The sequence below is a fragment of the Mustela lutreola genome, chromosome 9 (assembly GCF_030435805.1).
Source record: "Mustela lutreola isolate mMusLut2 chromosome 9, mMusLut2.pri, whole genome shotgun sequence".
NCBI classification, from domain to species: Eukaryota; Metazoa; Chordata; class Mammalia; order Carnivora; family Mustelidae; genus Mustela; species Mustela lutreola.
The window spans coordinates 119,218,944-119,243,980 of NC_081298.1; the positions used below are offsets into that span (position 1 = coordinate 119,218,944).

Consider the following 25,037-nt stretch of genomic DNA (forward strand, 5'->3'; position numbering starts at 1 on the left):
CTTAAAAACAGACCTCTCATTCCCGCAATTGGGCATTAGGTGGGAAAATCGGATGTGATAATAACTAACATTTGTAGCATGCTTGCCATGTACCAGATGTCACCAGGCACTTTATATGGATTATTTTACTTAATAAATCCTGAGAATCTTGTGAAGTAAGTTGCCCAGGGTCACACAACCAGGTAGAGCCAAGATAGGAACCTAGACAGTTCCATGTTTGTGGCCGACTCTGTTATTTCATTGTCTCAACTGTTGAGTCTATCAAGGTTTAGTGGTCACCAGTGAGGTCACGGCATCATGCTAGACACACAGACACTACAACTGTAGCAGAGACCCTTTCTTGGTCTTGCACTGTGGGACCCTAAGGGTCACATGGGAGGTATGTTTGCGTACTTCCATTATACCTATGTTTGACAAAAGTCAGGGAAGTCTTCACCTTTATGGAGCTGAGGTTTTAAGGGTAATTGAGAGTTTGCCAACTAGAAGGAAGAGAAGCACAGAAACATGAGAGACAAGAGGATGGGACCTTGAGGGGGCAGTGGCTCTCATTGTAACTGGGGCAAGCATGGGTCCTGCCACAGTGGAGAAGTGGGCAGGGGGTACCATGAGGCCTGGGATCGGTCATGCCCAGATGCCAAGGGCTTCAAGTGCCATTGTAAAGAGTTTGGACTTTCTTCTTCAGTCATTAGGAAGCTGATGTCACCATGCCTTGTTTTCCTTCTTAAATGTCTCCTGCCAGTGTTGCCTTGTTCCATAGAAGCCACTGGAGATCCTAGGAGTTCCATGGTGTCTGATGTCAGTAGCTGAGATCAGCTGAGGGGACAGTTTATTGCTATGGCATTGCAAAACCTAGTGTTTTCATGCAATCTTTTGATCCTTGGTTCTCCACAATTACTATGAAATTAAATCCAAAACTATAAACAGAAACCTAATTTCAGTTCTTATGTTCTTAACTTTTAAGATTAATACAGAGATATTTTCCTAAGAAGTTTTTATGTAAGATTAAATATATGGGTTTTATGCAGTTAGGGTTTGTTTCTCCTAATTAAATTTACTTTTTTTTTTTTTTTTTTTTTTTTTGAGAAATTGCCCATTTAAGTGATGTTACGAAGAAGCATTGGGATGTTGTTGAAGAGCTGTAATCAGTGTGTTTAAAAAATTTTTTTTTTTTACTTCTGTTAATTACTGTTTAATATTAACCTTCAGGGGCGCCTGGATGGCTCAGTCAGTTAAGCTTCTGCCTTCGGCTCAGGTCATATCCCAGGTCCCGGGATCGAGCCCCACATCAGGCTCCCTGCTCAGTGGGAAGCCTGCTTCTCCCTCTCCCACTCCCCCTGCTTGTGTTCCTTTTCTCGCTGTGTCTCTCTCCATTAAATAAATACATAAAATCTTTTTAAAAAAGAAATCAAGATGCTTTAAAAAAAATAAATTAACCTTCAAAAAACAAGCAGCATCTTTCTTGATGGCTTTCTTTTTTTCAAAGAAACATTTTTATTGTCATTTTTCTGGTTTTAACAAGATGACTAGATATGGACCCAGTTATTTAATTTTTTTTTTAAATTTTAAGCCCATTCTTTCTTACTTTTAGTCAGAAAAATAATCAGTGAGTTATGAACATTTCAGTCAGATTGCAAATATATTGTTCTAGCCTACCCACAGGGAATTACCAAACTGGCAAAAATCACAGAATAGAACATGGGCAGGTATACCTCACATTGAGATTTTTAGGTGGGGACAAAAATTAAATGAATTTTAAAATCTAAAAGATGTTCTCCTTTCAGCCATACCCTGGCAGTTCAGGCCAGGGTGGCCTGTCCCAGTGAGGCCACCCTAAAACAGAAGATGGGGGGGCACCTGGGTGGCTCAGTGGGTTAAAGCCTCTGCCTTAGGCTCAGGTCATGATCCTGGAGTCCTGGGATCGAGCCCTACATCGGGCTCTCTGCTTGGCAGGGAGCCTGCTTTCCCCCCTCTCTCTGCCTGCCTCTCTACCTACATCTGATCTCTGTCTGTGAAATAAATAAATAAAATCTTTTTAAAAATAAATAAATAAATAAAACAGAAGATGGATGTTCCTCATGCTCCTTCCTTCTTCCCCCCCTCGCTTCATTCCTCTGTCCTTCCTTTTTTTGTTTTTAACCGCCCTCCGTGTTTGTAGTACTTTTCTTTTGAATGTCTTTGGTAATGGCAAACTTTGATTTTTTTGAAGTTGGGTTTTATTTGGGGAAATAGCCAGAAGACCGACAGAGTCATAGCTGATTACAATAGGTGAACACTTTGGGGAGTTCTGTTTTTGCTGAGATCTAAGCTAGAACTGTTAGGCACTGAGGCTGATTTTTATTGTGTATCTCATGAACTGCTTTTAAAGACAACATCAGAAGGGACATTACAGAACCGTGTTAAGAAATGGAAGAATTAGATTACTCTGTAACTTCCTGAGGTGACTTTCCGCGCTGAGCAACCTGATCTGAATGTAGTAAGTCCTGTTACTTTGTTTTTGGAAACTTTGTCCCTTTAATTTGCTGTCATATTTTATACATTAAATATAGTTAATATTTTTTAACTCACATAGAACTTTAGGATACATTAACAGCTCTGTTTTTAATTCAAACGTTAGTCCATATATTACTGTATATGTGAAGATACACCTGTTAGTAGGAGGTTCCAGTAAATAGAAGGTGTGAGGGTAAACTTTTTTCTAAGAGGAAAAGAGTGATGATAAGTGCCATTTGAAATTCTGAGTATCTACAAGACTGTTGGATTCTGGTCAGTGTGCCACCTGAGGAGCTTTGCTCCTGGGAACTGCCAGAGTTCATTCTGTCCGCTACTTACTCCTCCTCTGATTCACCGCTAATTAGTTATTTACTCACAAGGAAAGGGAGAGTTCTGTTCTTTTTTTTTTGTTTTTAAAGATTTTATTTATTTATTATTTTAGAGAGAGACAGCATGAGAGAAGGGGAGGGTCGGGGGAGTGGCAGACTCCCTGCAGACTAGGGAGCCTGATGCGGGACTTGATTCCAGGACTCCGGGATCATGACCTGAGCCGAAGGCAGTCGCTTAACCAACTGAGCCATCCAGGTGCCCCGATAGTGCTGTTCTTGAGGCCATTATGATACTAGTTTGGTTTGTTAGTGACATAACCTATGCTGTGACACCTGAGGCAAAATATTTTAAATAACACAGTGTAAGTCAGCTTCATGAATTAAATTATCTACTTCTCTTTTGGTTCCTCCCCCCAAAATTAATGATGCCATTTTTATTCTTGTGATTTCTTCCTGCAACTCCCTAAGTGCCCATGTTTGATACTTTGGAAATGGTTGTTCTCACCAGGATCTGCCCTGTTAACTGCTGTGAGTCTTGGGCTAAAATTTGTTCTCTGGATGCTTGTCCATTGTCAGTCTTTGTCATATTTTCTCAGCTGCCTGATTCAATATATCTGCCCCAAAGGACTGGTTACAGAAATACTACAATGCATTAACCAACCTAAGCCTTTTTAAAAAAAATTCTTGCAAGTGAGCATTTAAGCACATAAATAATACACATTATAGACATGATATTTAGAGCACTGTGTTAAGAAAGGAATTGCTTTCATTCTAGAGTATTTTACCACTACAACGATGGGATCTGTTGATTGTCTAAATTAGAGATTCTTGCGTACTTTAGAATGCATTTCAGTACAGTATAGCCCTTTAAAAATTACAAATAAATTGAGGTGGTTTGTTTTCAGAACTGATTCTGAGAATTTCAATGTACTTCATAAGGTAACTGGTATCATACTGGGGACCTGCACCAGAGTCCATCAAGACTCATCAAACCACATGCCCACCGAAGAGTTTTGATAGAGCATGTTTTTAACTCTAAAATAATCACCTTGCTGATCTGGTGACCTTTGAAAAGTCCAGAAAGTTAATTACACCATGAGACACACCCTCTGCTCAGCTGCTTAAGCATTGTATCAATATTACAGGGTTCCTCTGTTAACAAAATCAATGTGGTTGCAGTACAGTATTATAGTAATATGCAGTTCATTGCGTGCAGGCGTTTCTAAAGGAAGATGATGGCAGTAACTACACAGGTATTAAAAAGTTCAAGACCTTTTGCTGTTGTTGTATCGTGAAGATAGGGAGGCTTTGGGAACTTGGTACATTTTTGCATACTTTGGGTTGGTGCTGTCTGACAATTGTGCTAAATTTTTTAGTCCATTGCCCTTGTATCATTTGATTCTTTGACTTTACGTTGTTGTTCTGGTTCTAAGAACCTTTTGTAAGAACCTTTTGTAAGTGGTTCTAAGAACCTTTTGTAAATCTTTTAAGGTCAGCAATTAATGATAAGGAGCTACTTACTTATGTGCCAGGTATCAGTGTAACCACGTGACATGGTACTTAAAGCTCTCAACAAACCAGTGAGGTGGAGACGTTTATTATCCTCATTTTACAAGTAAGGAAACCGAGGTAGGAAAGTTATCCAGGGTCATACGCTAGTAGTGAGTGGTAGAACTTAGATAGGTAAGTGGGTAGGTGAGTAGAGAGATAGGTAGACAGGAAAAAAGTGGAGATGTTACGATTAGTAAGGGGATGTTAGTGAGAGAGATAATTGTTCACTGGCTGCATGAAATGGTCTAGGCACTTTGTTGGGCAGTGAGAGACAAAGAAACACAAGACTCTAGTCCAGCCTTCGTGGAAACCGCATTTGGTCACAGAATGCCAAAATATAAGTAATTAATGATGGAATGTGAACATTTTATAAAATTGATAAATGTATGAAGTCTATAAAAATAGACTAGAGGAAGGAATCAGACTCATGAAGGAGACTGAGGTGAAGGGATATTTCACAGAGATGACTCCTGGTTGAACACAACTAGAATGCTCTTAGAGGGCAAATACCATGTATTTCCAATGCTGTGTCTCCAGATCCCTAGCAAAGCACCGGGAGGTTATGAGTGCTCAGTAAATGTTGGACAGATAAAGGGTGGCAGTCTGGCCAGCAAGGTGGAGGGAGGGAAAGAGCATTGGAGGAGATGCCCTGCCCCTCCCACCCCTTGCCCCGTTGAAAACATAGGGGCAAGTAAGCACGTGTTGTGCTCTTCTGAGGTAGGACTGTGGGCGTGTCATTGAGAAGTGGCATGTTTGGGATTGTGACCGTCTTCCTTTCACTTGGACCGTATCCCCTGATCGGAATAGTCCTTACGTCCAATCTCCTCAGGACACCTGCTTTGAATCCTACCCTTATTTCAAGGTTTTTGTTTTTTTTTTTAAGGTTTTTTTATTTATATATTTGACAGAGAGACAGTGAGAGAGGGAACACAAGCAGGGAGAGTGGGAGAGGGAGAAGCACGCCTCCCGGCGAGCAAGGAACCCAATGTGGGGGCTCGATCCCAGGACGCTGGGATCGTGACATGAGCCAAGGCAGTGGATTAACAACTGAGCCACCCAGGCGCCCCTTATTTCAAGGTCTTGATAAAAACCACACTTCCTCCATGAAGCTTTCCCAGCAACTGCCCCTGCAGGGACTTTCCTTTCTCCACAGTCCCAGCATTCTTTGGTCTCTGACACTCATTTGCCACTTAATAACCTATTAGGTCACCTCTTTAATTACCATCTGTTGTTACTTAAATTTCCCTGTGAAAAGGAATTCTTATTGTGAAAAGAATCTCAGAAACCATCTGCTCACCTTCCCATTGATAAAGAGGAGCTAGAAGCTCAGAGAGTTGAAAAGAACTGTATGGATCAGATAGCAGTTAGACTAAGTCTGCCCCCAGAGCCTGGTCCTGCTGTCTGGGTGCTCTGCTTTCTCCTGAACTCCACAGTAAGTTTGTGGAGGTGAGGAATCCTGTGTCACACCTAGTGTGGACCAGTAGCTGCCCGAGACATTTGTCAATGAGAGAATGAATGCCACTTTGACTCTCTGACTAATGTTAAGATAATGTGGTTCCCAACTTATAAAATAACATCTAGGGGATGAGAGTAAGACCTCAGCCACTAGTTCTGTTTGTTCAGAAATATTATCAGAAGAGCAGCTACTGGACAGTTTTCCTAATTTTTGCCAGGAATACTGTTAAGTATGGTCGGTTGATTAATTAATTAAAATTCACTTGAACAATTCAGTCAGCTTTATAGATTTCTGACAGTTTAAACTTAGGTTGTTTATTTTTAAGTTGTGATTAGAAGTTAGTCTAAATTAATTTCCAATATAAAAAAATCATTTTCTTAATAATTTTTGCTTCATAGTGATGTAATTAAGGATGGAGATTAGATCCCGCAGTGCTCTTGGAATTGCTAAGTGAGAAGTCCTTTTCTGACTCCAAAGGAGGCTTACTGGTGACAAACTCTGCTGTCCCCAACATTCTCATCAGAAAATCAGCCAAGATGAGCCTTCTATATGTGTTCTTAAGAGGCGCCTGGGTGGCTCAGTGGGATAAAGCCTCTGCCTTCAGCTCGGTCATGATCCCAGGGTCCTGGGATCAAGTCCCGCATTGGGCTCTCTGCTCTGCCGGGAGCCTGCTTCCTCCTCCCACTCTCCGCCTGCCTCTCTGCCTGCTTGTGATCTCTTTCTGTCAAATAAAGAAATAAAATTTTTTAAAAAAAATGTTTTAAAAAAAAATAAATGCGTTCTTAAGTCAGCAGTGAGAGAGTTAGGTATGAGGTTATTGCTAGCTAGGAATAGCCGTGACTGATGCAGGGTTCATTACAGAGAAACCAACACAGTAGACCCTTGTGATTCATTGATTTAACATTCACTAGTTCAGTTATTCATGAGACAATGACCAGAAGATCTGTGACATGTAGTAATTTGTCATTTGAACCAGGTGTGCCTTGAAGCACCTGTGCCAGGACCAAGTCGCTTGGCCGGTAACAAACCAACTGCCCAGTAAGTTTTTAGCTCCTTACCACATGTGCAGGAAGTTGTGAATGGCTCAAAACGTCTCTGTTCTAAAAGAAAACCAGGAGGAAGAGGAGTCCAGAAGTCCTAGAAAGTAATGGTTCCTTACCAGAAAACAGGAATCTGGGGCAAATTAAAAAGTTGGTGTGCTGTATTTGGAAGTAGATTGAATCTCTGAAATGCCTGGTACAAAAACAAGGAAGAGCAATTCCTAGGAGTGCCTCCGTAATGTTCCGGCCGGTGTGATACTGCACTTTCGGGAGCCACTGTAATGAGTGGCACATCACCAATTAGTGTATGCACAGACCTCAAGAATTACCTCTTACAGAAATCCAGAGTCTATCTTTCCACCCCCCCCCCCCGCCCTTTTTTTGGAGGCCCCAGTAATGACATGTTGACTGAATAGCCTTGAATTACACCATTAATCTTACAGGTCAGTTGAGATGTCTCAAATCTCCTGTTGCTTAAGGCTTTAAGATCAGGTAGAAGTCCTAGCATATACCCATAGCCACTTGTATCAACACTTTTTTATTTATTGCTTTTTCTTTTTAAAGAGAGAGTGAGTGAGAGAGAACACATGAACAGAGGAGGAGTAGAGGGAGAGAAAGAAGCAGACTGGTGTCTGAGCAGAGAGCCCAGTGTGGGGTTGGATCCCAGGACTCTGGGATCATGACCTGAGCAGAAGGCAGATGCTTAACCAACTGAGCCACCCAGATGCCACATCTTTCTTTTTCTTTTTTTTTTTTTTTTTTTTTTCTACTTTCTTTTTCGGAAAGGGAGGGAGGAGGGGCTAGGGAGGGATAGATAGAAAGAATCTTAAGCAGGCTCCATGCCCAACATGGGGCAACGTGGGGCTCAGTCTCACAACCCTGAGATCATGACCTGAGCCTAAATGAAGAGTTGGCTGCTTAACCAGCTGAGCCACCCAGGTGCCCAAAGAGTCTGTTTTTTTTGGTTTTGTTTCTTAACGATAACAACAAAACACCTTAGAATAGAAATTCTCATATAACCAACCTGTAAGCGCCCAATCACTAGAGAAAACCTATGGGATTACTGCTCTCCCTTGTTTAAACCTGACTTCCTTCAAGACTCCCTTTCCCTCTTCCAAGGCAAGTTTTTATATTCTCAGTAGGAACATGGGTAAAGGATAGTATTAACAAAACCGCTAAATTCTAAAAAGTAGCTTTTCTGAACATACGGATAGCTGTGACTTCACTACAGGAAAATAGTAAGAAAAGCAGGAGGGGAAAATGGAGAAGGAATAGAGAAGGTGGACATTCCCCTCGTTGGCTGCACAAGGGATCCACAGTTCCTTGGAAAGACTGGGCCAGCAGAACCCTACACTCAGTGTGGGGACAGGGTTTGAATATCACAGGTCACAAGTGTCAGTAGGATTTCAGCCATCACCAGGTGCAGATATCCAGCTAAGCCATGTCCACTGCAAAACTGAGAAGAGCAGAGAAGCACTGGTGAACATGTGAGGAAGCCGTGGCAGCATGACAGGGTTTTACAGACAGAGAAGTTAATTCTGTTAGAAAGGCTACACCAAGTCAAGATTCTGCAAGCAGATACTCCACTTCCACATGAGGCTTTCTTCTGTCTCGAACACTGAGAGGTGTTCTCTGGTATTTATTACCAGCTCTTCTGTTCTTCAAGTTTCTATGACCTGCCTTCATTTTCTGAATGAGCTGTGGGAAATGGTCAGAGGTCTAAATAAACTTCCTGGGGATTGGGTTGTTAAAAAGGAACTCTGTCGTATGAGGCCCTGGTGTGTTCCACATGGGAGCTGTGTCCTTCTAGGTCCCCAGTCCCAAGTCCCTTGGTGTGCTTACAGATGTCATCCAGGTGAGCCTGCCATCCCTCCCATTCCCAGCATATTTGTTACCTGTGTTTGAGAGGACGAGGCTCTCTGCCTGTGTGGGCAAGTAGCCTATCAGCACCTGAGTGGTGGACAGCACCACAGCTCCCCTGTGGCCAGAGGTTGCTCTCCTGACCTTTCTTATGCACTCCACTTACAAAGGGTTACTTTTGGTTTCGTTTGGTTTGGTTTGGTTTGGTTTGGTTTGGTTTGGTTTGGTTTGTATGTTTAACTGATTTCGTAATAAAGGAGCTTTGTAATCAAAATCTTAAGCTAGATTCTGAGCAATTTTAAGTATTGCAGAAAAGATGAAAAACGGTTAGGGAAAGATGCAGACTACAGACCGAAGGATGAGAATGTTCATATGACCACATGTCTTGGTGGGACCAATGTAAAATTCCCCGGGAGACCTGGCTTCTGGCCCTGTTTCACCAATCGTTAGCCAAATGGGCAAGTCACTTGGCTTTGCTAGACCACTGGTTTTTCCACTTACATGTAAGAATTTCTGGCTAAGAAAAATGTTCTTTTCCTTTGACAGGTATGCATCCTGTAGATAGAACCATTCCCACATTTTTATGCAAGGACAGGCATATTAATTCCTCTACTTTCTTGTAATTAGATCTTCAAATCTTCAGTCCACCTTTATTTTATACTTTAATTGTAGGAAGGATTAGACTGATTTGTTGAAATTAGAACATTTCAAAAGAAGCTTAGGCTTTCTGCTTAAAGTTTGCGTGCAGAGAAAATCTAGGCCCACTGATGACTGAAGGTTCTCTGTATATTGCCTTGCTCAATTATTAAAATATACAACTTATTATAATGTCTCTTACTTGGTATTTGATTATTCCATATTTATGGAGTTGATAAATAAATAAGAATCTTCCAGCTTCTTTTAACACAAATAAGCAATACAGACAGGTGTTCCTTACACCTACCTGTATAACTCATTGGAGTGTCTCTCAAGTGATTCTTCAGGAAGCTTTATTTACTTTGATTCTCTGAAGGAAAGTGTACTTCCCTATTTACACAGTTTATTTTCTTAGAAAAATTATTGTAGAGGTTTCTAGTCCTTGCTTCCATATGTCCATTCTCCTCTTCTTTGACAGATACAAAATTTTGGCTACAGATACGGCCACCCAGAATAAAGACTACATTTATCAGACTCCCCTGCAGGTAGACGTGACATGTGACTAAGCCCAGGCCTTGTGAAGGGAGCAGAAGCCGTAATGCAGCTTCGCGCACAGTATACCACTTAACAGTTGTGCCCTTCACCTTGCATTTTCCTCTTTACACTGGTTGGAAGACTAGATGGACAAGGGCTACAAGTAGGTCTTGAGCAGAAAAAAAAGAAAGGCACTTAGATCCCTAGCAATTTTGACTTAGATCCCTAGTCCCCATAAGATACGTAATGTTAAATAACATGACATTCTTACTCCAAATTATCACAAATTCCCAATTACTGGGGTGTGAATTTGCAGGAGTTGATTCATCATATACTATTTTGTTCCCTTTAATTCATTCTGGTTAGACTTATTTGTAGAGTCATTATGTCCTTTGCTGTATTTGAAAATAGTTGGAAACTACGTTGTACCCTTGAAACATGGGGGTGGCTGCACTGAGCACTGTGTTCAGTGGCAACAGCCCTCTCCTCTCCATGCCATCTGACACAGATGTCCGAACCATGTGCCTGCTTTTTCCTAGAGCGCCTCTGTGAATTTTATCTCAGGTCTGAGGTGGTAGTTCCATGGGGTCTGCTATTTGATGTAGAAGATGATGGGGTGGGTGGGGGGCACCTGGGTGGTTCAGTTGGTGAAGCTTCCAACTCTTGATTTTGGCTCAGGTCACGAATCAGGGTCATGAGGTCAAGCCCCCCGGGGAGCCCCCATCAGGCTTAAGATGCTCTCTCTCTCCCTCTGCCCTCCCCACCCCAACTTGCACACGCACAAGCGAGCACTCTTTGCCGGGAAAAATGGAGAAGAGAATGAGATTGGTTGGGACCTCTGTTGTTCAGACCCATCAGGTTCCTTAAGCATGTCACTGTCCTTTTATACCTAGAGCCAGCTCCAGCACCTCTCCACGGAGAGAGCAAGAGAGCCACAGCTGTGCCTGGCGGGGAAGATAGATGGTGGTTGAGCTTCTAAGAGATGAAAAATTTTCAAATAGACATGGCCTAAAGTGGCAGTTCTTAAATCATAGTACCTGACCAGCAGCATCAGTAACCTGTGACTTTGTTAGCAATGTACATTCTCGGGCTTCAGCTGAGACCAACTAACTCAGCAACTCTGGAGGGAAGATTCACAGTCTGTGCTTTAAAAAGCTGTCCGGCACACTCAAGTGAGAACCCCTGTTCAAAAGTATATTGGAAAGCCCGAGAGTGGTAGTTACAGTGGCCATATCCTGATGGGGGCATAGACTCTAGAAAAACTTTGGCTAGAGGAGACAACCAGGTGGGCAATGAAGTGAGGAGACACTCGTCAGAGAGAGGAGTAAGAATGAGTGGGGTTCATTCACATCATGCCCCTGAGAGGAGTCTAAATCCTGCACTCCTTCCTGCATTTGGCACCCAGAGCCTCTCTGGCTTCTGCTTCTTGGTTCAGGCGTTTCATGAACCAGAGGTGGAGAATTGCCTTTATATCGCTCTGTGCATAGACTGTGATTCTTAAATCGCTGGTATTTTTGAGTGGAAGAGGTGCCATAAACTAACTCATGCTGACTACAATGAATAAGGAGGCCTCTTCAGCCGCCACCTACCTGTCAGCTCGGCAGGCTGAACCTGCCCTTGCCCTGGAAGAGGGTTTTGAGCCAGGCGCCAAGCCCTTTAATGGCTATGAGGGGGAAAAAGTAGAATTTCCATGTAAGGGCTACCAAGAATATAAGTGCCTATTTAATAAATTATTTTTTGAAATGCCTTTTCCATTTTGGTAGTTAAAGTTTGAAAAATGTTTGGAGTACTATAATTATCATTTCTGGGAAAAAATACACATTGCAGTATTTTTGTTTTCGCTGCAGGTCAAGTTGTCGTTCAGGATGGAAAGTAAACACGTCCCTTTGCTCAGCTGCAGCTCACATATTTGTAGTCTCTGCGTGCCCTCTTGGAGGCCATGGTAGATGAGGGTTTACGCCGTGGGTACACAAAAAATACAAAGACGGCATAGAAACGTGGGGCCCTTTCAGGGGCTTGGCCCAGCACAAGGCTGATTAGGAATCGGGGGCTGGAGCCCAAGGAACGGTCAGGAGGGTGGGGAGGCCTTCAGAGAAAGAGTTGTGGGAAGGGAATGAGGCCGTTCTGGGAGGTGGTGCCCACCGGAGGCCGTCTGCAAGAATGAAGCATTTTCTCACCTGGAGGATCTTTAGTGATGTGGGTATAAATGTTGGTGGGGGGGCACACGGCCATTGTGACCATTATATTACGTCTTGGCTAGAGATACATCAGTTTGATAATTTGGTGAGCCAGGCCCATCAGCACATCTCGAATGCACAGATAGCTGGGGAGGAATCTCCAGGGAATACTGCCTGTACAGGGCGGCTTCCTTCTTTCTCTCCAGACAGAGCAGAGACTGTTTTCTCAAAAAAGTGGCATATATACACACACACACACACACACACACACACACACACACACACGGAATAAAGAAAGTAATAGAAGCTGACAGAGAACCAGGACTTGAGTAAAATTTCTGGCGTCCAAAGATGACTGTGTGGAGCGTTCTAAGGATATGTGCTTGTGGAGGTATAGATGGGTGTGTGTGTATGTGTGTGTGTGGGCGCGCACGCGTGTGTGTCAGAATCAGCTTCACCATTATCAAAAAGAGCACACAGGATGATCACATTCATGTCCCAGGCATCGGGTGGAGCATTAGGTTTAAAACAGACTTGAGAGAAGTAAGCCAACGTGAGGGCCTAGGGTAGTGCCTGCCTGTGTGTGTGTGTGTGTGTGTGTGTGTGCGCATGTGTACACACACATCACATGTATATGTTTAACATGAAATATTTTCTATTTATATAGCATATATATTACATACTTACGTAATATAAAAGCATGTGTATATTCTTTTAATCTCCAAAGCATTCTTGTAGAATAAGTATTGTGCCCCATTGAACACACACATATACTGAGTATTCTGAGGTCATTCTGACTCCAAGCCTAGACTTTTTGTAGTAACTGATGATGATGACGATAAGAGTGATTCTTATCATGCCAGAGAGAGGATTATTTGCAATATATATATATTGTCTCGCTTAACTCTTACCACAACCCTGAGGAAACTTTGACACAGACAGGTGTCAGGAAACTTGTCCAAGATCACACAGCTAGTTGTGGAAGAGCCAAGATTTGAACATAGTTTTTTTCTGGCTCTCAAATCTTGGTAGTAAGCTGGTAGGTAGACTGATTGCCATACAAGAAAGGTAGAAAGTATCTAAAAAGTAACCTCTGCTCAATGGCAAGCAAGTGGTATAAACAAGTATTTTATCTTAAGTAAAACAAAGAAGGGAGGAAAAGAAAGAGGAAATAAATGGCCAGAATAATTTTTTCAAAAATCTACTTCTGTATTTTTAGCCACATGGGTCATGTTTTTTTTTCCCCCAGAATGTGTAAACCATCATGCGAACTACCAATTGAATAGTTAAATAGTGTGCTGTTCTTTATTTGCAGCTGCTGTTGTCAGCAGAGACAAAACAGCAGCAATATTCTGCAGTACTCTCTACCTGTCCTTTACTTGTGCTGCTCTGTGCCTGCCTTATTCTTGATAGATCTATTTTATTTTATTTTTTTAATTTATTTATTTATTTATTTATTTTTTTTTGAGAGAAAGCATGAGTGAGTTAGGAGGGGAAGGACAGAGGGAGAGAGAGACTCTCCAGCAGGCTCCATACCCGGTGTGGGGTTTGATGCGGGGCTCGGTCTCACCACCCTGAGATCATGACGCCAGCTGAAGTCAGGAAGAGTCAGATGCTCAAGGTACTGAGCCACCCAGCTGCCCCTCTTGATACATTGTTCGTTCCCATAAGTATAGTCACTTCCAGGAACTTCTGAAGACCTCCAATCATATAATCACATAATATTCTCTGGAGTCCTTCTAAAGACATTTGAAACCCCAAATCCCTGGGACTCGGGAATTTATTGACAATATTACCAACACCCTTGGTTTTCTGTTCTTTGTTTCTTAGTCTCATAAGATTGCATTTTTCTAATGTACTACTAAAACTCTACATTGTTAACAAATCCACAAATCCTGAACTTTTAAGAAGTTGGTCCTCCTTGAAGGAGCAGAGGCCTGGAGTCCTTGGTTGCCTTGGAAGAGCTCACAGAACTCCTGGCTAGGCGCCATCCACAGAAGACACCCACAACACCAGCTCCTCATTTCACAGAGAGGAATGCCAGACCCTTCCTTCTCTCATCTTATAAATCTTATGTTTTATTTTTCCAAATCTGTACATGATTACAAATCTGTATCATGATCACACATGTAATCATGGAGGAAATCTTGAAGTATAGAAAGCAGGCAACCCAAAGTCAGAGCCACTCTGCAAGATAGAGGCTTTGTTTGTATCCCGGAATGGATGTTGCCTTCCGTTTAAACATCCCCCTGGGGAGTTCTTCATTTCTAATGTTTATGCTTCTATGATGTTTTCAAATTGTTAGGAAGATTCCTCTTAAGATGGTGCTGAACCAACTACACAAATTTAGTTCATTTAAGTTTTCCTCATTAGTCATTTTCCCATTCTCTGATAATTTTCATTTCTTCTCTGTGGGTTTGTGTTTATGGCAAAAAGGGGATGAGATATTCAGAGAAGTTTATTAGGCAAAATTAGTCTTTTTGAAAGCCATCTTCAGTTCTTTGTACATTGATCCAAACCATCCTGAGGTTTTATTTTATTGCCAGTTTTCAAAAAAAAAAAAAAAAAAATTCATTGTTACATTTTGAAAACGTGTTACTCTGTATGAATATATAAATTGAATTATATAAGTGGCAGATCCCTCTGGAAGTAAATTGAATTCATGTTCCTGGTGTGAATTAACAGATGATAAAATAAAATGTCTTTGGACTCAGAATTCTAATAACCTTTGGTAAACTGTGATTTAAAATTCGATAGAACGTATTCAGGCCATGTTTGGGATCTAGCTTTTTACTCCTTACCCTCTCGGCTATTTTCACTCTGCCCGGGGAGCTCTCCTCTTTTCCAGGAAGGCTCCAGAGAACTTATTGATTCAGGTTTCCTGAGAATTAAAGCAGCCTCGAATCCCCTGGGAGTGTGGGATATTGGTGGGGAGAGGTGCCTAGAACACTGGACCAACTTTAGAGAAGTTGGGAGACTTTACAAAATCCTGATACCAGTGGCCCACTTCCAGTAGATGGACTTGGTCTGGGTTGTAGTCTTGCGCTTCCGGACTGTTAAAGCTCCCCAGAGAGTCTCTTGTGCTGCCAGGGTGCAGAATCATTCTTGTAGCCCTGTGGTTCTCAGACTGCCCTGTGTCAGAGAACCACGCAGAGGGCTTCTTGGGGTAGATTTCTGGGCCCCTCCCCCTGAGTGTCTAATCCTGTAGGTCTGCTCTGGGGCCTTAGAATTTGCACTTCTAGCATATCCCCAAGAGAGGCCAATGTTCCTGCCGATGACCCACTGTTTGAGAACCACTTCTCAAGACAGCTGAATCACGGGGAAATCTTGCTAAAGTGCAGTTTCTGATTCATTAGGTCTGGCCCAAGGGTCTGGGTCTCTACAGCCCCAACATGATGCTGCTAGTCCAGGGGCCAGCCACCCTTTGAGTAGCAAAACTAATATAAAGCATTATTTTCAACCCAGTTCAGTTAGATCCTGGTTAGACAAGATGTGTGGTCTGGGAGATTCCTGGAGGTAGCATGGGTCTCAGCATAGAGCTTGGGCCATTCGGTGGCAGGCAGAAATCCGGAGGGCTCATTGCTTCTTGGGCATGTAGCCAGCTGCCATTTGACAGGATGTTTGAACATGCCCTTGGCAAAGCTCTGTTGTCAATAGGGACCTTCATTGTAAAGATTCCCAGTTTGCTCAGAGGAGTAACACAGTAATTCTCAGCTCTAATCACACAATAGAATCACCCAGGGAGCTATTAAAATAAATATTTTAATTCCCAGGCCCCTCCCCTAGAAATTCGGACTGAATTGATTTAAGGTGGCATCTAGACAGTGGTATTCTTAAGCTTGATAAGTGATTCTCCTGGACAGCCAGCATGAGAACCACTGAAGTATCTCGTGTTGCAGTTTTACAGATAATTTAATTTTTTTCTTTATATTTGGTTAATTTATATTCTACTGTGATGCAAACTAACTTTATTAAATAATGAAAGAGTTTAATTTGGCACTTTTAAGAAACTGCCAAGAAAAGGGCATATGTAGATTCCCTCACTGTTAAATCCTAAATCCAGAGTAAAAGAGAGTGCTGGGAAAGTACAGCTGGTGTTTCTGAACAAGCTGAAATATGAAATATTTCTGGGACTGTATCAACAAGCCTAATTTTTTCCCCTCGGGGTTATGATTGTGTGGAACAAGTCTTCACTGCAAAGCTTGCCAAAAAAGGTTATGATAAAATCATGGAATGTGAACGAAGAGAATTCACAGTGTAACTTTAAAGGAGTCAGTCTCTAAATTTAAAAATGTAGGGATGACATACATCTTACATTTGTAATAGAAGTATTCAGAACAAAATAGCGCTGGATACAAAAAAGCTCCACCTTTTATCAGGCGGTGTGTGTAAGGCCAAGGAGCAAATGAGTTTGGGAGCATGGCCACCAGAAAGTGTGGAGGACAATACCAAAGACCCTGAACCTCTCCGTCTGTGCAAGTTAATTTGCATCTCTATATGTGAGTAAAAGTGTAGCCATTGACTAAATATACAAGAACCAGGAAAGCTGATGAGGAAAGGTGAAGTTCCTTTTACTTTTGGCATTGTGGACCAGTGGGAAGATTGTAGGCTTGAGAGGCTCTGTCCCTTGCTTTGTGACCTTAGCCAGGCTTCTTAACCTCTCTGTGCCCGGGCTCCTCATCTGCCAGGTAGACATAAAGGTGTTCTCTCTGTTCCCATGGGAGTATGAAAGAGGGGTGAGAAAAGGAGAGGCGTGGTGCCCCACGCATAGAAGGTGCCCCGTCAATCAAGATGGCTTTCATTTCTCTAGCCCAGTCCTGACAACCGAATCCTTAATAAGAAACGTCTGTCAAAAGCCTCCTCTTGTAAGTCTTTATCGGTATTTTCTACTGGTGAATTACACCAGTGTAGATTTCTTCTTCATAAGTGTGAGGAGTATTTCAGTTTGGAGAGTTCTTGCCTTAACACCTTGATTCTTGCTGGTCCCTGCATCTGAGACACTCCGGGCCTGCTACTCGCCTGCCTTCTCTTTTCCTTTGTTCAGGCCTCCATGCAGGTGCCGGCCTCGCCCACCTGCTGCACCCGCTTTGCTGATTCTGCTTCAGGCGTTTGTCTCTGCCTGGCAGCACACTGTGTCACTCTTGGTCTATTGTCTCGCTCCAGAATTGTGAATCTAGGAGGGCAAGGACTTGGTTTTATTCCCTGCTCGAAGCTCTGTGCCCAGGAACTCCTGGCACATGGAAGTCCTTCAGTGAACATTTGTCCGATGAATGAGTGAGAGGGGGATTAGAGGATCTCTCGGACTGCGCCTCAGCTGGTACCGCCAGATTTGCCTCCCCCAGACTCCCAAGTGGCTCCTGCAGTCCCCTCGTGATGCCATGGCTGCTCCGAGATTGCAGGTTCTGAGGGAACGAGATTACCAAAGTGACATGTAGGGGAAACAGTGGTCCCAGGCTCCTTCCTCTTAACTCTGTACTCTACCTACTCAGTTCTGTGATATCAGGTCTGATTCAGACTTGGTGTCCCTTGAAATACCTCTGTGGTTGGAACTCCCAAAGACTGTGTCCGAGTGACCATGCGCTGCCTGCATGGCGTTTGTGTGTGTGAGACTCAGGAATAGGTGTCAGGGAAAGGACCCGCGGAGCCCTCAGCAGAGTGGACTCTGGAGTTAGTTACCTGTCTGGATTTCAGTTGTCTGTTTCATGCTGCCTGTTTTCCATTAACAAATGTGCATTTTAAGTGACATTTTAAGAGACTTTGAAAGAGGAGGAAGCCTTCAGAGTCAGATGTGTGGGACTCTGCAAAAATCAGATAGAGGGAGAATCTGGCAGTATAATGGTTTTCTTTTTTTTTTCCTTCCCTCCTCCCATCTAGCATCCCCATCAACTTTGGTTTTATTTCAGTCTGTGTTTAAGCAGAAAATCTTGAATGCGATTGCTACTTGTAGATCATGATTGTACTTTCCCTGTTGACCTATGGACCTGGAGAAGATCTACAATGAGCCAACATGTGGTCACACAGGTTCAAGTGACTAAGATTGATACACACTTTAATGTAAAATCATTCTAATATGGGGTGACCCTGTCAGTATTTTAAGGGCTAACCTCTTAAAGGAAGATAATTAATATGATGAAAGAAGCTGTTTTCTCTTAGTGACCCCTGTTACAAGTGATACTTTCACTTTAATCTTTCTATATCTGGGGCAGTTTTTGTTCTTTTTTTTTAAGATGCCAGTTGCAAAGCGTTGCCAAGGCAACCAGACTGAAAATCTTGTTAATTAACTTAACTATTATATATAGATTTGTTAGACTCTATAGGGTAAGAGTCAGGAGAGACTTCTTTTCAAATGGATGAAATTTAAAATTCAGAGGTAATATCAGAAAAACCTTCTAAATGAGGGGAAATACATGTGTGGCTGTGGTGTTCTCATTTTCTTCATGGAAGAGAGATAGAATGGAGGCATAGATGAATAAATGAAATCCATAGGATGAATTAATTTAGAAATGGGGCTGAGAAAAGAAGCATCAGAAAGACACTTCCTGATGCTATGGTAACCATAGTTGGGTCTAAGCCACAGGTGAAAACGGGTGGGGGAGGGTGCTGGTGAGGAGGGCTTTTGGGTAATCCATCAAGACTCAAAAAAGGGTTGAAAGAAGAGAAAAGCCAAGAATGTTAACAACTATAAAAATAAAAAGAAAGATACAAATCTTAGAAATCTAGATTCTTCGAAAGCATCATTTTACAACTTGCCAAGTCAGTATAATAGGCTTGAATCTTACGCCTGCTAGTCATGGAGTTAAGAACACAACCTTAAAAATTTAGAGCAAAATCTGTTAGAAATACAAGAAGTTATTGGTTCATAGTGGATGATTTTAACAGATCCTTCTTGCAAATCAAATAAAAAGGGGGAGATGTAAGTGATCTGAATGTCATAGTAAAGCTTGATTGAATAGATTTGCAGGTTTACATCCAATAAACAGAGAATACATGTTCTTTTCAAATACCCACATATTTTAAAGTTGACCTTAGACCACATGTGTACACACTTGTGCCAAAACACACACATACACACAAACACAAGCTTAAGAAATTAATGGAAGTAGAAAATTGTATGGCCTACATTCTCTGCAACAAGGCAATAAAACTAAAAATTAAAATCAAGAGGAAAGCCAGAAATACTTATGCAGAACTTTAATAGCATGCTTCTATAAAGTCTTTAGTTAAGGAGGGAATTAGAGTCGAATTATAGATTATTTAGAAATGAGTTACATTGGGCTGCCTGGGTGGCTCAGTGGGTTAAGCCTCTGCCTTCAGCTCAGGTCATGATCTCAGGGTCCTGGGATCGAGTCCCGCATCAGGCTCTCTGCTAGGCAGGGAGCCTGCTTCCTCCTCTTTCTCTCTACTTGTGATCTCTCTCTCTGTCAAATAAATAAAATCTTAAAAAAAAAAAAAATGAGTTACATTGAGAGTAATGCATATCAAAAAATCAGAATATAACCAAAGCAATATTTGGCCTAAAGTATTAAAATCACAATTAAAATTATTTGCATTTCTTAGAAAATAGAGGAAATAGAAGAGAACCAAGCAGTAGAGAAAAGTCAGTGAAATGATCTGGAAGATGAAGAAGGAAGAGATTCAAAAACTAACAGAACAAATGAGCACATAATCTACCAAAAGAATGGTCATACAACCTGAAATGAATTTGAAAATCTATAAATTAGGTCTAGATAAATTAGACACTTAGCAATGTCAGTGCAGATAACTCTAAAAGAGTAGAATGCCTAAAATCTAATAAATCTGTCCCTTCTTCCTTTAACAAAAATACTGAGTTCTGATAGTTTCACAGTTGGGTTGTATGAAAACATCAAAAAATGGATAATTCTTATGTTATTTAGACTGTTTTATAGCAGAGTAAGGTAGAATGATAAAAAGCTCTTTGAACAATTTAGCGTAACTTGGGAACTAAGCCTGGATGAGGGCAGCACACACATGTGCACACGTGCACACACATCCACACACACACCCCGAAGAGCTACAGGTGACTATTAGTTAAGCTTATGAATTTAAAAATCATAATGTTATGAAGTCAAATCCCGCTGGGTCTTTAGAAAGAGGCTTTAAGAAAGCAAGGATAACTTTAAATTTGCTAATTGATTATAAAACAAATTAAAGGGAAAACCAGTACAATTATCTTGAGAAAAGTTGAAAAAGCACTTAATAAGACCTAACCCTCATTTTTAACATTCCTAAATCCCTTCAGACCAGTGGTTCAGACTATGTCTATATACCTTACCCCATTTGTATTACAAAGATGCTTCTTAAGAGGTAAATAAATCTCTCAAAGTTCAAACTGCAAAACACATCAGTAGGTGAAAACATTGAGACCATGAAACATAAAGAGCAGAATAATCGGGAAGATGTAATATGATAGGTTATGATGAAAGCACGTTCTATGAAGCATGAAAAGTCTGATTATACATACCAGATACTTTGCAGGATAAGAATGTAATAGAATGTGATACAGAATAAGTTAATTGCAGCGTATTAACAAGAATAGGAATTAAGTGCTATTTGCAGTTACATTCACAGAGCTCTTACTATGAAACCATGTGTTTGGGTTTGCCGATAAGCCATCCCCTGAATGTACTTCATAGACTCCATCTCCATCAGTCCCCATGAGGTTAAGATTTCACTTTCTGCTCATCAGCTCTTTGATTTGTTCTGTCCACACTGATGGATATCCAAGAGTGGGATTTCTCTTGTGTTCTCTTTGCAAGGCAGTTGCTTGGGGTTACCTTAGGAAAATGGGCTCTATGCATTCTCTGTACATCCTACTGCAGCCACACTGGCCTCCTTTCTCCTCCTGGGACACACAGGGGTGCATTAGCTGTGCATTCTGCTGGGACGCTCTTCTCCCATGGCCTACCCTCTCCATCGTTCAAGTCTTTGTTTAAACACTGCCTTCTCAGTGATGCCTGTTGTAACCAGATTGCAACTGTCCCCCCATTTCCATGCACTCAGATGCCCCCTTGCTCCATTCCATTTTGCCCCCATGGCACGGACACCCTCTGCTATGACACAGTTTGCTCATTTATGATGTTTGTTCTTTACTTGGTATTTCTCTCCACTGTGCTATGAATTTTACCAGAGCAGGAACCCATGCTTATTCTCTTCATGGTGCCTCCCATGGTGCTAGAACAGCAGAGGCTAATAATTATTTTTTAATGAATTTACTAGAACTGTGAGTGTGAAGGCTTTCCTACAGTGTACTTTGATTAGCCAGGAAGTAGACGAGGTAGACGGTCAGTGGAATGAATGATACAACAGTCAAGGTAGGAGTGACCTGAGGAAGATTTGGTTTTGGAAATAGGTCTACCTTTGTAAAGGGAGGAGCTGAGTGAGCTGGAAGTGAGGAGGCCTGGATTCTTGTTTTCCTTTTACCACTGACCACAGGCAGATCACTTGAACTCTTGCGCTCCAGGTTCTGTGTCTACAAAACAGAACACAGTTTCTTGTTTAGAAGACCAAGACTAGGTGATCTGGCTCTGACTTTGCTTTTGTGATTCTGTATGGGTTTCATGGGAGGAAACATAGAGCTAATGATAACATACCCCAATACCACATGGCATCATTTTCACCCAGTGTTTTCTGAACTTCCCTCATCTGCCCCAGAGATCGTGAGACCATGATGATGTGCTTTCAGTTCGTTTCAGCCTTTTTCTCAAGGGCATGATGTTGGTATAGGTTTCTTAAAAACTTGAATGGAGAGACTCTACTATGGACTGGGACTCCAGAAGCTAGGGCTTTGCTCGATCTATTTTTCTTATCTTTTAAAATGGCAGTGCAGCCGTGGTCAGTATAGAATACCGAAGAAAGGAGAGAGGGGCGTTTGATGGATCGCTGCTAGAGATAGACAAGGCCAGATGGCGTTCAGGGAAATTACAGCTCATTCTCCATCTTGCTGAGCTTCCACATCGTAGAATACTATGATCTGAATAAGTTCATCTCTTTAAAATTCAGGGCTCAGAAGTGGAGTTCTTTCATGTTGATTGTCACATACCTTGTCCCCAGTCCCTGAAGTAGCCAGGATTTTTTCCTGGGTCCATTTCAGGGTTTTAAACATACACTGCTTTCAAAGAGCAGCCCTTGAAACTCCTTTTAAATTCAAAGATCTTCAGGTGAGTCAGTGCTGGAGCCCAGTTCCCAGATTCTGCACATCATGCAGGCACCTGCCGGAGCCACTCTTGATCTGGTCCGAGCACTGGACGAGGAGTGTTCAGCACTGGTGAGCACGAAGGTGGAGGTCACTGCAGCCTCACACTCCCGTGTCGTGAGTGGATCTCGGGGGAGATCTTCACAGTCGGCTACGCTGGTTTCTACCAGAGTTCTTTCTCTCCCCTTCTCTTCACTCCATGAATCCTCAGGACTGTGTGCTCACGACGCCAGTGCCCTACGCTGCCCTCCGGGCATGTGCTAAATTCTTTCTCTCCCATTTAGAAGAGAAGCCAGATTGCTCCAAGGCCCGCTGTGAAGTCCAGTTCTCTCCACGGTGTCCTGAAGATTCCGTTCTGATCGAGGGCTATGCTCCCCCCGGGGAGTGCTGCCCCTTACCCAGCCGCTGCGTGTGTGACCCCGCGGGCTGCCTGCGCAAAGTCTGCCAGCCGGGATACCTGAACATTCTAGTGTCCAAAGCCTCAGGGAAGCCGGGACAGTGTTGTGACCTCTATGAGTGCAAACCAGGTACGCGCGGGCATCGCCTCCGCAGCCTCGCGGCTTCGCGTCGCAGGGTCGCAGCCCCCTCTGCTGCTGCCAGCCTCCCGGGGAAGGTGGGCACACCTGCCACTTCGGGTCCTGGTAGCCTGACATCTGGCCTTCCAGTCAGAGAGCCAGAGTGTTCATCCACTAGTACACGTGGCCTGCACATAGGGACCATCTTTGTTTCTTCTTTCTCTCTTCCTTCTAAGTGTGCTTGACGGGGAAAGCAGGCTTAACAAATTTGGTTCTCCAGCTTCGTGCTTCATTCCCCCAGAGTGGATCAGAGCCGTAACTTGTAGATGTATCGATCACCTTATTACACTTAAAGACAATCATCGTATGTAAACAGCGGGTTGTGTTTGGCTAAGTAAAGGCATCAGAAAGCCAGATGTGTCGTCCTAAGCTTCTCGGCCCCGGTCTTTCCCCTGCCAGCTCCCCACCGCCCTCCGCTGACTTCATAGCCTGTGCTGACTTCTTAGACCATTTTCTCACCTTCGCTACACTGTCCCAGCTATCTCTTGCTTTATATTATTTCTAACATCCTTGTTCTTGTGGCTTTTCTAATATGGTCTGTGAACAGGGCTAGGCGATAGTGATTTTCCTCTTTGCAAGTTTCTAACCGTTGGTCAGAGTGGTTTTTTCCCTAACTGCTAGATAAATCCCTCAAGCCAAACAGTCCCTTGTCTGTCTCTTCCACGAGAAGCGCCTCTGGCTGGCTGGCTCTCTCCAGCCACGTAACAGCCACTGGTGTCACTCTCCCCCTATGTCTCATCCTCATTCTTAAACGTCTGGTAACCTGCCTTCCCAGCACTGATCCAGGACATAACTGCAATTCTCTACTCTTGCCTGAAATTAAAATGGCATTGCTAGGAGAGGGTTCTGGGACACAGGGAACCTGCAGCCCTTTCTTTGCAAAGGGTCAGTGTTTCGTGTTGGGACTAAAAATGCAAGTAAATGTAACAGTAAATGGTGCCTCTGTTTGCCCCTCTCAGTTTTCAGCGTGGACTGCAGCACTGTGGAGTGCCCCTCCGTTCAGCAGGCCGTGTGCCCTCTGGACAGCTACGAGACTCAAGTCCGACTCACAGCGGACGGTTGCTGCACCCTGCCAACAAGGTTGGTTTGTCCTCGGTTTCTCAGCTTCTCTCCTTGGTCTTGTGTGTCAGCACAGTTCCAGGCATGCAGTTTGTTTCCCTGATTCCAGGGGGAGTTTCTGGGGAGAAATCGGAACTGTTAGTGTGACTTGGTATTCACATGTATTGCTCCTTGGATAAAAGCAAGGTGTCATGAGGTTATGTTACTAAGCTTTCCGCATTATTGGGGTGCCTGCGCACTTCCGCAGGCTGGGAACGACACAGACAAACACGTCCCCCAGTAGCATGCATTCAGGGAGGCACTGAGGTGTGGGCTCCAGCAGGCACAGCATTTGACCCTCCGCAGTGACTCTGACAGGTGCTTTACCATTGTGTCCAGTGGAATGAAACACTGCCTGCCCCACGGAACTGCTCCCCACGGGTCCTTAACGTTTGCAATCACACATCTACACACACTTGTTATTTGCTGAGGCAAAGAGGAGTCTGAATTCTTTTGATGCCTTCTGGGAATGAACACAGCTCTCTTTGGCTTGATGGGGGGGAAAGTTGCTGTCATTTTAGTCACAGTAGCAGGACACTGTGCACTTAGCCCAGCAGGACCAGGCTCACTCCAGAGCGTGAAGTCTCCAAGTCTTGTCCTTGACAGTCTTCAGAGCACCACCGTGGAGCTGGCCCTTTGTGCTTGGCCTTGTGCTTGGAAATATGGAGTTTATTTTCTGTTTCTCCTGCTAAGATGCCCTCCCCTCTTCCCTGCCGCGACCTCTCCTCCATCTTTCCCAGGCCGCTAAGACATCATTTTTGACTAAGTCAGTTCATTTCTTTCTACTCTGCTCTACACTTAATTTCCACGGTTGGAAGGGTGCCTTCTTTTGCTCCCTTTCTAACGTCTGTCCCAGTCCCAGTCCAGTGGCAGGCACTTCCCATCTGTGTGTGTTGCAGGAGTAGTTGCGATTTTACAAATGGCCTGTCAAGACAGGAATATGTATGGTCTGTAGGGAGGTGCCAGTTACGGAGTAGACATCCAGAGTGTGTTCTGATCATTACTCCTCTTCTCTTCAGATACATTAGTTTTCCCCTACCCTTTCTACCCTTTCTCCTGTCAGAAGCTCTGGAGTCTC

General features: G+C 43.1%; 1 protein-coding gene across 6 annotated transcripts in view; it reads left to right on the top strand.

Moving 5' to 3' along the window:
• CRIM1 (cysteine rich transmembrane BMP regulator 1) overlaps window positions 1-25,037 on the top strand; it is a 189,020-nt gene that overhangs the window by 61,598 nt on the left and 102,385 nt on the right. For 4 of the 6 annotated variants that reach the window (XM_059188639.1, XM_059188637.1, XM_059188636.1 and 1 more), the window contains 2 exons: window positions 22,571-22,813; window positions 23,821-23,941. The exons of 1 other annotated variant lie outside the window; for it this stretch is intronic. In XM_059188639.1, coding sequence (XP_059044622.1) covers window positions 22,571-22,813; window positions 23,821-23,941 — 364 coding nt within the window. The remainder of the gene's footprint in view (window positions 1-22,570; window positions 22,814-23,820; window positions 23,942-25,037) is intronic. One more of the 6 variants, XM_059188638.1, reaches the window with a different exon arrangement.